Source organism: Ipomoea nil, unplaced genomic scaffold, assembly GCF_001879475.1.
Source record: "Ipomoea nil cultivar Tokyo-kokei standard unplaced genomic scaffold, Asagao_1.1 scaffold2823, whole genome shotgun sequence".
Taxonomy (NCBI): domain Eukaryota; kingdom Viridiplantae; phylum Streptophyta; class Magnoliopsida; order Solanales; family Convolvulaceae; genus Ipomoea; species Ipomoea nil.
In genome coordinates, this window is record NW_017619251.1 from 525,346 (window position 1) to 539,733 (window position 14,388).

Here is a 14,388-nt window from a genome sequence, read left to right on the forward strand (position 1 = left end):
AACTTAATTTAGTAAGGATCCCTTAATTAATTAATATGGTCCATGGAGGATCGTGGACCCTTACCCATATTGAAGCCCCAAGCCTGTTAGAATAAGGAAGGAAGGCCCATTACTAATTAGACTCCAATTAGGAATCCTAAATCTATATAAAAAGGATTAGAAAGCCTTTAGAATCTTTTCCATCCCACCTCCTACTCCCTGCTCGAAAATCCCCTCCCAGAATTCAGACAAAGAATTCCCCGTCACCAAGCCTAGGAAAGATTGATAGGATGGGGACCTTGAGGAAAGATCCTAGAAGACGTAAGAAGTTTAATTAAAGCTACCAGGTAAGCCGTGTCTTACAAAACCTATTTTCCTTGCTATTGTTTATTGATTGGCTTCGTTGAACGAATGAATATCTGATTTCGTATTTATGGCTTGTTATAACTTGTCCTTAGGATTTGTGATATGGATTCTTGTTATTTTTGGTGTTCTTGATGGCCTTGTGTGATTGATTGCATGTTCTTGTATCATATTGTGTTTAGAGCTTGTCCTTAGGATTTATGTGGTAATTCTCGTTATTAGTAACGTTCCTGGCATCATTGGGTGGGTTTATGCATGCTCAGGTGTTATTCTAGGTTTAGGGTTTGCCGTTGGAGCTCGGTATGATCGAGTTCTTGAGGTTCTTGATGATCTTGAACCGTTGTGTAATTATTCTTGATTCTTGACATGATTAGCGCTTGTGTTTGGGGTTTAATCGTGTTGTTTCTTGGCCTATTCTTGATGATCAAGTCCCTATTGTTGTTGTTATGAATTTGGGAGTGTTTGGACTTGAATTTGGGGTGAATTGGAGGGATTCCCGAGTTGGGAAATTGGCCAAGAAGCACGTTCCAGCGGGTAGTCGGTGGGGGGACGAACCCCCACCTGACCAACCGCGGGGAAGTGGGAATTGTTCCAGGGGGAGGACAGGCGGGTGGACGGCCACCCGCCGGTCCACCTGCTGGAACGCACGCCGCCACCGGCTGGCGGACGGGCGGGTGGACGGCCACCCGCTGGATCGACATGGTACCGCCGGCGGGAGGTCGGCGGGAAGTTGTCCTCCCACCGTACCCCCCGCGGGTACGGGCCGGCGCGGGGTTGTTCGGTCTTCGTAGGTCGAACCCCGTGCCCCGTGGTGTCTTCGTGGATGTTTTTATGATGTTTGGTGTACCGTAACGTGAATCGTGAGTCGTGTCTTTGGATGTGTCAATACTCGTGTTGTGTGGTGCCAGAGTATGGTCTATGATAGTCTTTATGTATCTTGTGTTTGCCTTGAGGGCGCGTGTTGTGGAAAGACAATGTGCATAGTGAGCCCTTCCCCGATTATCCCCTTGTGATGTCATTGTTGAGTCTGCTTTTGTGTTGTTGTCCATGATGAAAAGAAAAGATATGAGATTGCTGGTAAAAACTGTGATTGGTGGTTGATGCACTGCGCGTGCTTGTGTGATAGGGCTGCAGCACTTTTGGTGTGTGGTGTTGCAGTCCCGGTGTGTGATTTAGAGGCATCGCGGATGCTATGAGATTCGCGGTTATGTAGGAGGTTTTGATAGGCGGGGGGCATGCGGTGCCCCGGAGGGATAAGGATGTGGTGTGTAGGGTGGTCTGGAGGTACATGTTGGAACTGTTATAAGGATTGAGAGGCGTAAAGGTTGGAACTTGGTATAAGGTTGGAACATGGACGTGTTTGTGTCATTTGTTGTTGTCGAGTCTTATTGTCGTAGTGTTTTGTGGTTTTAGTTGCATTTGTGTATTTACGTGCCTTGAGTCTTATTCCTGGTTTTAAAGCTAGAGTCGTTTAGGACTATATTATGAATTCCTCAGTCTCAAAATGGTTTTCTTATATCTATACGTTTGGTACTCAACGTGTGGGAGTGGGTTGCTCTGCATTATTCGCTAACGGTTGTGATACCGCATGTTTTTCAGGTACTGATTAGTTGGTCGAGAGCGCGCTAGAAGGAGTTGCGGTTCCTAGCTTAGTTCGTTCTAGTTTAGTTAGACGGCCTGTGAGCCCTGCTTGTATTTGGATAATGATTATGGTTTATGCCTTGTTTAGTTAGTTTTAGCCTGTGCATCTAGGTTCTCAAGCTTAGATGTGGCATAGCACCCCAACACTTATGTTTAGCTTCCGCTCCGTTTTGGGTATTAATGATAGCTTTATCCTTATTTCATAAGCTTTAATGGTTTTAAATTATGCCGAAAATTGGGGGTGTTACAATTGGTATTAGAGCCTAAGTTCGACCTTATGATAATGCCTTTAGGATAAGACTTTAAGATGTTAAGCTTGGAAATTCTAGGTGTTTTAGTACTTACGACTTAGGAATCTTAGGACGCGCAGTGAGGTCGTGAGTTTATTTACCACTTTCTGTTAAGTTTTCCTATGCTTTCTCTTTGTTTAGCTTTTTAGTTCTTTTAGTTAAAGCACCAGGTAAGGGTGTAAGTAGTTAAGTTGCCTCCGTAACCGAATGGAGTGCATCCCTTGGTAAGTTGCCTTGCCTCAGGTTGCTAAAGGCTACAGCTACGACAAAAAGGTAGGAGAAATAGGACTCCTAATGACGCAAGAAAGTGAAGTAGCGGATGAACAACGCTGTTGGTTAAATCCTTGGTGCAAGTTGAGTATGTCGTGATGTCTTGTGAACCCTTCGCCTCAATTTGAAATATCATTCGCCCTTGTATCTCAGCCTCTTGATGTCCCTATTTGTTGAAACCCCTACCTTGAATCCTTGGAAACCTTAAATTGTTATGAGCTTGGACTCATTGCCAATGCTCTAATTTTGTATCCCTCCCTTTTGAGAACCCTTGTTAAAACCCTACGAGTGGTATAAAACCCTTGCCTTGTCTAATGGCGTTGGAATTGATGTTTATTGGATTGATATTAAGATTGTTTCGGCGGATTAGGCGGAGATGACGGACGCTTGGAAAGTGCCATGCACTAAACTTGGCATAAGGTTGGAACTTGCACGTGTTTGTGTCATTTGTTGTTATCGAGTCTTATTGTCGTAGTGTTTTGTGGTCTTAGTTGCATGTTGTGTCTTTACGTGCCTTGCCATGTCTATTGATGTGCCTTGAGCCTTATTCCTGGTTTTAAAGCTAGAGTCGTTTAGGACTATATTATGTATTCCCAAGTCTCAAAATGGTTTTCTTATATCTATACGTATGGTACTCAACGCGTGGGAGTGGGTTGCTTAACATTATTCGCTAATGGTTGTGATACCGCATGTTTTTCAAGTACTGATTAGTTGGCCGAGAGCGCGCTAGAAGGAGTTGCGGTTCCTAGCTTAATTAGTTATAGTTTAGTTAGACGGTCTGTGAGCCATGCTTGTATTTGGATAATGATTATGGTTTATGCATTGTTTAGTTAGTTTTAGCCTATGCATCTAGGTTCTCAAGCTTAGATGTGGCATAGCACCCCAACACTTATGTTTAGCTTCCGCTCCGTTTTGGTATTAATGATAGCTTTATCCTTATTTCATAAGCTTTAATTGTTTTAAATTATTTCGAAAATTGGGGGTGTTACAACTTTCATGTTTGCCTAAAGCCGACCAAGTGGTAACTGGGATCATCTGTCCATCGTATGTAGGCATCGTTAGGCACTTAAAGTCTCTCGGTGCGCGGTATTCTGGGATAGCTATGGAGAATGGGTTGACAGATAACAAAGACTGAGCAGTTGGTCTGTCTTTTCTAACCTTGATTTTCCTTTAGAGGTCTCTTACTTCTTTGGTGAGTTCGACTACCTTTTGGTTTCAATTTCACCGACTGAGATTTGGGGTTTCACCACTGCTTTCTAGCATGCCTCTTGAAATTCCTTCTTTATTGCGCTCCTCAGCTTGTAGTCCCCTCGCGGGGATACCAGCTATCTAGGCGGCCTCGACTCGCCACTGAGGGTTGGGTCTGGTTCTTCGCCGATGACTCTCTACCGTGGGGTTATCTCGTTCGGACTATGGGACGGGGGACTGTTGTTTTGGGGGTCTTATGCAGTCGAGAACTGAGATGGCATGGCGGTGTGCTCTCAGTGGGGCTGATCCCTGCATTATCTCGAGTAATTAATTTACATTGGCTATTCCAATTACGTGGTGTATTCGAGAGGGGTCCAGTACAGATTCGTCCCTTGTTGTACAACCACGTTGCAGGACTTCAAGTTGGTGTTCAACGACCTCCATTACATTGGGTGGGAGTTCGACCGGCTGGGTTAGTGGGACGCCGATGACCGGTGGGTGTTTGCTGGAATGAACCTCCTCATCTTCTCGAGGATTTTCCAGATTGGCCTCCTTTTTCGAGGGCACTGACAGTCTAGACGGTATGCAAGAGGTGGGTAGACTAAGGGTTCATCGCAGATCTCTAACTAGTCGGTCGGTTTGCATGTTTTATCGTGTAGTTACCATGCTTTTGGATTTGATGAACGAACAAATCTTTTCGTTTCGATCCCCACATACGGTATCCAATCTTGGACTCAGGGTGGTTATTTATTCAATTAAAGACACATCTATTGAGTATTTTGTATTTGATTAATAATAAATTCATTGTATTCAATAATAATAATAAATTCATTTGTTAATGCAAGGTGTAGTGCCCAATTTAGGGTAACCTGTGGATAAAAATAGTTTTATTATCAGTTTATCACTTAATTTAGTGAATAGTTTTGATAAGGTGCCTATAACTTTATCGTATGGAATTATGGTATTGGAGTGATTAATTCTTTCAAAAGAACCCAAATTCCAACTCGACAGAGCATTTGGGAGGATGTAAATCATGGTAACTCAACTGAACATGAACCACAGAGGCTAGACATTTGCTCACTGCGCACAAGGAACCCCCTCACTGCCGTTGGTGACACTCGATCCCTGATATTGGAGTGATTAATTTCCATTACGGGTGCTATGACAACTAATCCAATTGTCTTCGAAGTGATAATTTATCCAATTAAAGATACATCATATGACAACTAATATATATCCAACTATTGTATCGAAATAATTATACACCTAATATATAAGGCATAGGGGTCAAATAGGCCATCGAAGTATACACCAAAATGCAATTAAGTTATGGAACTCAAAAAACATTCAAATTAGGTATCTAAATTAACCAATTTAATATAATTAGTCCAATTTACAGGTTTTCCAGATTTCTAACAGGTCATCCAAATTTAAAATATTTTTTAAAAATAATTATTTAAAAGTTAAAAAAAAAAAAACGTCGCTGCCGGAGACGAAGAAGCTAAGGTTTCTTCTCTCCAAAGAGATGAAGTGACTCTTCGTCTCCGACCAGAGACGAAGATGGTTTCTCCGTCAGCTTCTTCGTCCCCGGCCAGAGACAAAGATGGGCTTCTTCATTTCTGGCCAGAGACGAAGAAGTTATTCGTCTCCCACTTTTTTTCTAATTTTAATTTTAAATAATTAGTTTTAAATAATTTTTTAAAAAATATTTTAAATTTGGAGTGACCGGTTAGTAACTTAAAAAACCTACAAATTAGACTAATTACATGAGATTGATTAGTTTAGCGATCCAATTGCATATTTTTTTGAATTCAATGGCCTAATTTCTTTTTGTTGTGTAATTCGATGATCTATTTGACACTTATTTCAATATATAATAGCCTGTTATGGTATCAAATCTTGGCTTCAAAGTCGTTATTTATCCAAATAAGGACACATCTATTGTAGGGGTGTAAACGAGCCGAGCCGAGCTCGAGCATAGGTTGGCTTGAGCTGGAGCTCGATAGGCATGGTTCGGCTCGAGCTCAATCGAGCTCAAAAAATGATGCTCGAGCTCAGCTCGACAATTTTTCTAGCTGCTCGATTGTTCCAGCACGGGCTCGATTTTGACCTATGTGAATTCATATTTCAATTAATAATAAACATTGTTTTATCCATACATAAATAATAAAAACTTTAAAAAATTCAAAAGTCCAAACTTCAATTTTTAAAGACTCCAAACACTCAAAACAAGTTTACAACTCCACTTTAATTACAAGTCAATAGTAGTCATTGATCCTTACCATATATATAATATTTATCTATTTATTTAATTATGGCTCGCAAGTGGCTTGACGAGCAACGAACCTAGAATATTTTAGCTCGAGTTCGGCTCATTTAATAAACGAGCCGCTCGTGTTCGGCTCGAACCCGATTTTGACAAAGCTCGAGTCGAGCTTTGACCGAGCGGCCCGCAAACCGCTCGCGAGCCGCTCGGCTCATTTACACCCCTAATCTATTGTGTATTTCTATTTGATCAATAAATAAATTCATTTCTCAATGCAAGGTGTGGTAGCCAATTTAAGGTAATCAGTTGATAAAAATAGTGTTGAATTAACGACATATGAGGTCTTCCAAGTACTGTGGTTTTTGTCACGTTTAATCCTAAACTTTCAAATTGACCACCTGTGATCCTTCGACTTTCAAATTGTTACCCTTCGTAGGGTGGTCCAAGTAACCACCCATTATCCTTCAACTTTCAAAATTTAACCAACCGTAACTCTCTTAATTATAAGGACCACGACTGGTTAAAATTTGATAGTTGAAGGACAATGAATGGTTAACTTGGACTATAGATGGTAACAATTTGAAAGTCAAAGAACCATAGGGTGTCATTTTAAAATTTTAAGACTAAATCTGACAAAACTACTATATACTCGGAGGACCTAGATGTTATTAACTCAAATAGCGAATACTCGGAGTGTTATTATCACTTCATATGGCGAATACTTTTGATAAAAAGTTTTGGTACCTATAATTTTATGGTATGCAATTATGGTATTGGAGTGATTATTATTCAATTACTGGTGCTATGACAGCTAATATCCAATTCTGGCATTGGAGTAATTATTTATCCAATTAAAGACACATCATATTACAACTAATATATATCCAAATATGGTATCGAAATCATTATACACCTGACATAATAGCATGTTATGGAATCCAACATTCTCTATTGAGTATTTTCTATATTTGCTGCTGCCATCCCTTATCCATACAGTTTATAAGTTGGCCAAAAACATCAACTTCTGATCACCTTATTGAAACAGAGACAGTACAGTAATATCCGCAAAGTAATAAGAAGATCTACATTGATGGCGCCCATGGTGGAAACTGATGCGAAGAGCCTTGGTGCCTCTCTCCCTGTGCCTAGCGTCAAGCAGCTCGCAGAGGAGAACCTGGCCGTGCTTCCAAGCCGTTATATACGCGACGATATTGAACCTCCGGCATTAGCCGAGCCTTTTTCCGGCGCCGATGTCCCGGTGATCGACATGCAAAAATTACTGTTTGAGGATTCTGGAGAGTCGGAACTTTGCAAGTTACACTTTGCCTGCAAAGATTGGGGTTTCTTTCATGTAATAACAACCCCTTGTGCATTTTAAATCCACAGGTGTTGGGCTTGGCCTTTACGGGCCTCTGCCCAACAATTCTTCCTTATTCCTCTCACCCAATACCAACCAGGCATAAATATTATTGCTGGGACTCAAACCCGTGTCATGACTCTAATACCACTACTATTGTCATTCAAAAGTTATAGCTAGTAGCGAAGGCATAATTTTATTTTCTTATAGACCACCATCAGATTTTTTAGACGTTGGGTGCTAGATTTGGCCTTTTAAGCCAATTATCAACCTCCATCCAATAATCCCCCAGCCATTAAGTGCTAGCCTTAACAATACCCAGTCAGGTACTAGACTGACGCAGTGACGCTGGGTGCTGTACTTAGCCTTTTAAGCCCTTTATCGGCTTCCGTCAAGCAATCCTCCAGCCATCAGTTGCTAGACTTTGGCCTTTACCTGTCTCTGCCCAACAGTTTTATAATTAGTTAACAAAATAGCAAAATCTAAAATTGAAAGGGATTGATTGAACTGAATTGCAGCTGACAAATCATGGAATGGACTCTTCACTGGTGGAGAATGCCAAACGTGAGGTCCTAGACTTCTTCAATCTGCCATTGGAGGTAAAGAAGAACAAGTATGGGCAGGTGGAAGGTGAAGTAGAGGGATACGGCCAAGCCTTCGTTGTATCCGAAGAACAGAAACTTGACTGGGCAGATATGTTTTACATTCAAACCCTGCCACTCCAAATGAGATCATCTCGCCTTTTTTCTAATATGTCAAAGAGCTTCAGGTAATTAAATCACCTAAGCTTTTACAAATAAAACAAATTTTCTTGTGTTTGTGTTACATTTTGTACATTACAGGGATACTATGGAAGCCTACTCCCTTGAAGTGAACAAGCTTGCCATGAAGATTCTGAGCCTTTTGGCAAAAAATTTGGGAATACAAGCTGAAGAAATGAGTTTGCTTTTTGAAGATGGGAAGCAGTCTATTAGGATGAATTATTATCCACCATGTCCTCATGCAGAACATGTTATGGGCCTTAGTCCTCACTCTGATGCTGTTGGTCTAACCATACTTCTGCAAGCAAATGAAACACAAGGCCTTGAGATTAAAAAAGATGGAAAATGGATTCCCATTGTGCCAATTCCTAATTCTTTCATTGTCAATGTTGGGGATTGTGTGGAGGTAATTAAATTTATCTTTTGTTTTTCATTTCTCCCAAAGGTTGAATCCCAAACCCCAAATGCCTCCCACGCCTCGACTCGAGAAAACATTTGAGAGAATGTAAATCACGATGACTCAATGGCTCGGGCCTCCCACACCCTGTCCGACAAAACATTGGGGAGGATGTAAATCATGATGGCTCAATGGCTCAGCAAACAGGGCCCAATGCCGATGGGCACAAGAGATCTACCCACTTTGGGCATTCTGTCCACTTTAGGCATAATTCTCATACTTCCGACTTTGGGCATTCTGCCCACTTTTAGGCATAGCTACTGTCGAGGTTCGAACATTTGTCTCTTCTCCCAAATACTGACTACTAAATCAGTGAGTTAAGCCCGTGTGGCTCTTTTGTTTTTCTTTTAGATACAATGGTAGGGGATGTGAATTTAACTCGAGACTTTTCATATAATTAAACTCTCAAACATATACTATCTAATTAGTACAGTTTTTTTTAATAATTATAAAGTGATTAATTAAGTGAATCTTGCAGATCTTTACAAATGGAATTTATCCCAGCATTGAGCATCGTGGAGTTGTAAATCGAGAGAAAGAGAGGATATCTATTGCAACATTTCACAGCCCAAAGTTGGATGGTGAGTTAGGTCCAGCAAATAGTCTTATCACTCCTCAAACCCCAGCAAAATTCAAGAGAGTTAGCGTGGTAGATTATTATCGATTGTTTTATGCGCGAAAACTTGACGGGAAATCACATGCTCATGCCTTTAGAATTGACAATTAAGAAGAATAATAATAGTAGTTACTTTTATCTTTATTAATAGTGGACACTATGTGTCTGATGACGAATCAGCAAAATTGGTCACAATGTCAATTTTAAATGCGCAACTTGTAGGTTACCATCTTTTTTTTTTTTCTTTCAAATTTGAGTATCTTTAATTTCATTGTGATTTGCTAGTTGTTGCTTTACTACTTTTATTCGTTGGTTATTGTTATGGAATTCTATTTTGTCTTTGATTATATGCTTGTTTTTATAGTAATCATGTGCGAGTAATCTCCTAGATAGGAAGGGAATTCGGATGAGGATTAGGTGTATATGAATATGAACACAAGGTTCAAATGCGGTTTGTTGCTTTACTACTTTTATTCATTGGTTATTGTTATGGAATTCTATTTTCTCTTTGATTATATGCTTGTTTTTATAGTAATCATGTGCGAGTAATCTCCTAGCTAGGAAGGGAATACGGATGAGGATTAGGTGTATATGAATATGAACACAAGGTTCAAATGGTCTATCCTCATTGTTTTAAGAATATTTTTTTTATAAAGTTTTGATGTGTTTTTATTTTTTGATCATATCTAATAATGTTTGTGACGGCCAAAGACCTTGTGGTCTAGTGACACCAAGTTGTTCTCTTATATGGGAGGTTTTGGGTTCGATCTTCAGTGGGGGCAGTATTGACTCTTTGTGCTTCAGTAGAAGTAGTTATGAACAGAGTCAGTACTAGTACTACCGTACTAAAAAAAAATAATGTTTGTGGCTATGTTTCTAAGAGTTTCATTTTTATTTTTCAAATTATCTTCTTTTGTTTTAACAGTGGGGGCAGTATTGACTCTTTGTGCTTCAGTAGAAGTAGTTATGAACAGAGTCAGTACTAGTACTACCGTACTAAAAAAAAATAATGTTTGTGGCTATGTTTCTAAGAGTTTCATTTTTATTTTTCAAATTATCTTCTTTTGTTTTAATTTTTCGCCTAGGCAGATTACCCTTGCCTCCTCGACTTCTATAGTTGGTGTAACACCCCTAAAATTTTAAGATATTCAAAGCCTATAAAATAAAGGCAAATCTATTATTAATTCCCAAACAGGGCATAAACTAAGAATAGTAGTCGGGGTGCTATTCCACATCTGAGCTAGAGAGCTCAGATGCACAGGCTAAACTAACTAACAAAGCATAAACCATAATTAATACCCCAATACAAACCAAGGCACGCAGGCCGTCTCATCAAAGCTAGAACTACCAAAACTATGTCCACGAATCCAACTAGCGTGCTCCGAAGCTACTCAACTGTCCCTAAAAAACATTCGATGTAACAACCGTCAGCGAATAATGCTGGTAACCCACTCTAACGCGTTAAGTACAATATAGGTAGATATAAGAAACTCATTTTGAAACTGGAATACATATATACTTATGAGACTCTAGTTTAAATCCAAGATCAAGACTCAAGGCACATTAACAAACTCAACAATATAGAATAATCATAAAGGCTAACATGCATCCTAAGAACACAATACAAGGCATAACAGACAGATAAACATATAAATAACAATTAGAGCTGGATAACAGGTATATTGTACATCATAATTGATATTTGCTATTGAAGTACAAAGCTCACATTAACGTTGAATGGTGCAACCAATCACGGTCAATCAAGTATTTGTTCAAGTACGTCAACAAAGGTAATGACCGTGTCACAACTGAGTTTTATAAGACCACGGTGGATGATATCGGTAATGAAGTTGTGGACGAAATAAACATGTACTATGATTGCCGATACATTTCAGCTTGTGAAGCAATGTGGCGCTTATTTAGTTTCGAGGTACAATATAGAACCCCACCAGTTAAGAGGCTAAGCTTTTACCTACCGGATTGTCAATTTGTTGTTTTCCAAGACGATGATAGCATTGATTGTGTTTTAAATAGGGAAACTATTTCACAAATTATGTTCAATGCATGGTTTGTAGCAAATAAAAAATATCCAGAAGCCAGAGAGTTAAGTTACATTGAGATGCCTACAAAATTTGTTTGGAAAAAGGACATTCGTGAATAGCATCCAAGAAAGAAGGGTTTCTCCATTGGTCGCATATTCTATGTTCCACCAGCATCAGGTGAACTGTATTATTTATGGTGCTTATTGAACAAAGTGTGTGGTCCTTCAAGTTTTAAAGATATTAGGACACATAATGGAGTTGAGTATAGTACATTTAGGGATGCATGTTATGCTCACGGTCTGTTGGATGATGATAAAGAGTACATTAATGCTATAGTAGAAGCAAGTTTTTGGTCTACTGCTCATTCAATGAGGAAGTTGTTTGTAGTGCTATTAACTTCGAGTTCCATGATTAGATGAGAATATGTTTGGAATGAGATATGACGACATTTGTGTGAGGATGCTCAATATTCTCAAAGAAGAATACTACAACAACCAGGTTTAAATTATTATACATATACTCTTATCCAAATGGAATGATTCAACTTTGACTTTTTTTTTATGAAATTAAAATAGATTTGTGTCTAACTGACGAAGAGAAGCAAACTTTGGGCTAATTGAGTTGGAGAAATTGTTGGAACAACAAAACAGATCTTTAAAGGACTACCACCCGATGCCCATTCCAGATGTGGTTAACTCTAGATTGGTTCAGAATCGATTGATGTTTGAAGAGTTATCTTATGATCGTGAGTTTTTGCAACAAGAAGCTCAAGAGTTGTGTGATAAATTGACGGATGAGCAGATATCGATTTATGACACTGTTTTACAAGATATTTCAAGCAAGCTGGGTGGATTTTTTTTGTATGTGGGTATGGTGGCACCGGAAAAACATTCATGTGGTGAGCGTTGTCATCTACACTACGCTCTAAATGCCAAATTGTTTTAAATGTCGCATCAACTGATATAGCTTCGTTGTTGTTGCCTGGTGGACGAACTGCACACTCAAGGTTCTCAATACCAATAGCAATAAATGAAGACTCAACATGTAACATTAAACAAGGGAGCCGGTTAGCTGATTTATTGATACAAACAAGTTTAATAATTTGGGATGAAGCCCCGATGATACACAAGTATTATTGCTTTGAAGCTCTAGATCGGACCATGAGAGATTTGTTGCGGTTTGTAGATCCTAACAGTTCCAACAAGACTTTTGGAGGTAAAACAGTAGATCTAGGTGGGGACTTCCGTCAAAATCTACCCGTAGTCCCCAAAGGTACTAGACAAGATATAGTGTCTACAGCTATCAATTCTTTCTATGTGTGGAACAGTTTCAAGGTAATGAAGCTCACAAATAACCTTCGCTTGTGTAACACCCCTGATTTTCATGACATTTTTAAAACTTAAATACGTAAGGCAAAGCAACTAACAGGTATCATAAAACGTAAGCAACAGCGGAAGTCTTAGTTTAAAACGGGAAAAACTAGGAAGTGCTATGCCACATCCACCTCAACGTGGATGCACAGACAAGTCTAAAACCAACAATCTATCTTGTTTAACATAACCATGGCACACAAGCCCAAAACACTATCTACGATGTTCAAGGGAGCTACACTACTACCAACAACTAGCGCACTCGCCATATCTACTCAGGACCTGTAAAGCACATAAAGAAAGGGGACGACGCCCGGTCAGCGAATATTGCTGGTAACCCATCAATACGCGTTAAGTATAATATATAGATAGTATGATACAAAACCATTTTCGAAACGGAGTACAGTATATATCAGTTCAAAAGTCATAGAGAGTAGTCAACTGCAAAGACTCTAATTACTCTCAAAGAACAAAGGGAAATCAACATCCCAAGACAACATCAACACAAGAACAACAACAGTACCACTCAACACAGCTCAAGATGTAATCTACTGATCACAAAGTAGGAGAACATCAAGGCAAAGACAACAACAATAAACAAGTACAACTCGAGGTGTATTCTACTGATCACAAAGTAGAATACCACTCGACATGCTCATCAGAAAAGGATAGACATTCACACATTGGCACTACATGCCACCGTGACACTACTTGTCACATGTTCCAACCTTATGTCATGTTCCAACCTTATGGCTACCCCCGGCCTTATTACAGTTCCAACCATTACCTCTGAGAACCCCTGTACTTCTGAGTCCAACCTTATGCCTCCGGGAACCGTCGCTCCCCCTCCAACAACCGCCAACATTTCCACCGATCTCGCAATACACGAGGGTATGGTTCATTTCAATCACACAACCGGCAACACATGAGCCTGAAGCCCAGATTATGAGCCTGAAGCCCAGATTACAACTCCAATATCATTTCAAGGCCACCACGAGGACCACATCTGTACCTTGGTGATTAATGTCCCATACCATTAACCGTGCAATCAAGGTACAACTAATACACACACTTTCATCACAAGAATCAATCAATGGATCACAACAAAGATATGAAACCATACTCAACAAGGAAGGATTACAATCCGACTCCAAACGATGATCAACACAAGTTGTCATTCTCAAAAGGGAAGAACAAACCGCACACACTAGCATTTCAACATCAAACTAGCATGCTTATCAAACCGGTAAACCAAACATAGTTCCGAAGAACATACAAGACTCATCATAGTTCAACGAATCACAAAGTTGAACACTTAGCACGATTCAAGACATCAAATCCTACATGGATTCCTAACATATCGTTCTAGACATACGAAGCATCAAGAAGACTCTCAAATAGCCCAACAAAACAACATCGTGAAGTCAAAACATCAATTACCGAGTCAAAAGAATCACGGGGAACAAATTCCCAACAATCAACAACATTGTACCCCACGGGTGGGGCCACGGGTGGACCTCCACCCGTGGTTCCGCCCGCGGGTAGCAACACCTGAGAGGCCTGTACCCCGCGGGTGGGGCGGCGGGTAGTCCACTGCCCGCCGTTCCGCCCGCGGGTACAACCCTGTACCAAAAATAATCCCTGATGGGATTTTTAACACCAAGTCCAAATTCAAGTCCAAAACACCCAAAAATCTCACCAAATACAACAATATGACTTGAACCCAAGAAATAGCCAAGCAATGGCATACAAGAATCCTAACAACAAGCTCTAGATATGCATTCTCAC

The 14,388-nt window shown here is 39.9% G+C and overlaps 1 protein-coding gene across 1 annotated transcript; it reads left to right on the forward strand.

The window, feature by feature from the left end:
* The first annotated feature begins 7,049 nt into the window (after nt 1–7,049).
* LOC109158589 (protein SRG1-like) lies at nt 7,050–9,299 on the forward strand. Its single transcript, XM_019306475.1, has 4 exons — nt 7,050–7,348; nt 7,873–8,123; nt 8,197–8,521; nt 9,051–9,299. Exons 1-4 carry the CDS (start codon nt 7,088–7,090, stop codon nt 9,297–9,299), a joined length of 1,086 nt encoding a protein of 361 aa, XP_019162020.1. The 5' UTR covers nt 7,050–7,087.
* Nucleotides 9,300–14,388: the final 5,089 nt, after the last annotated feature.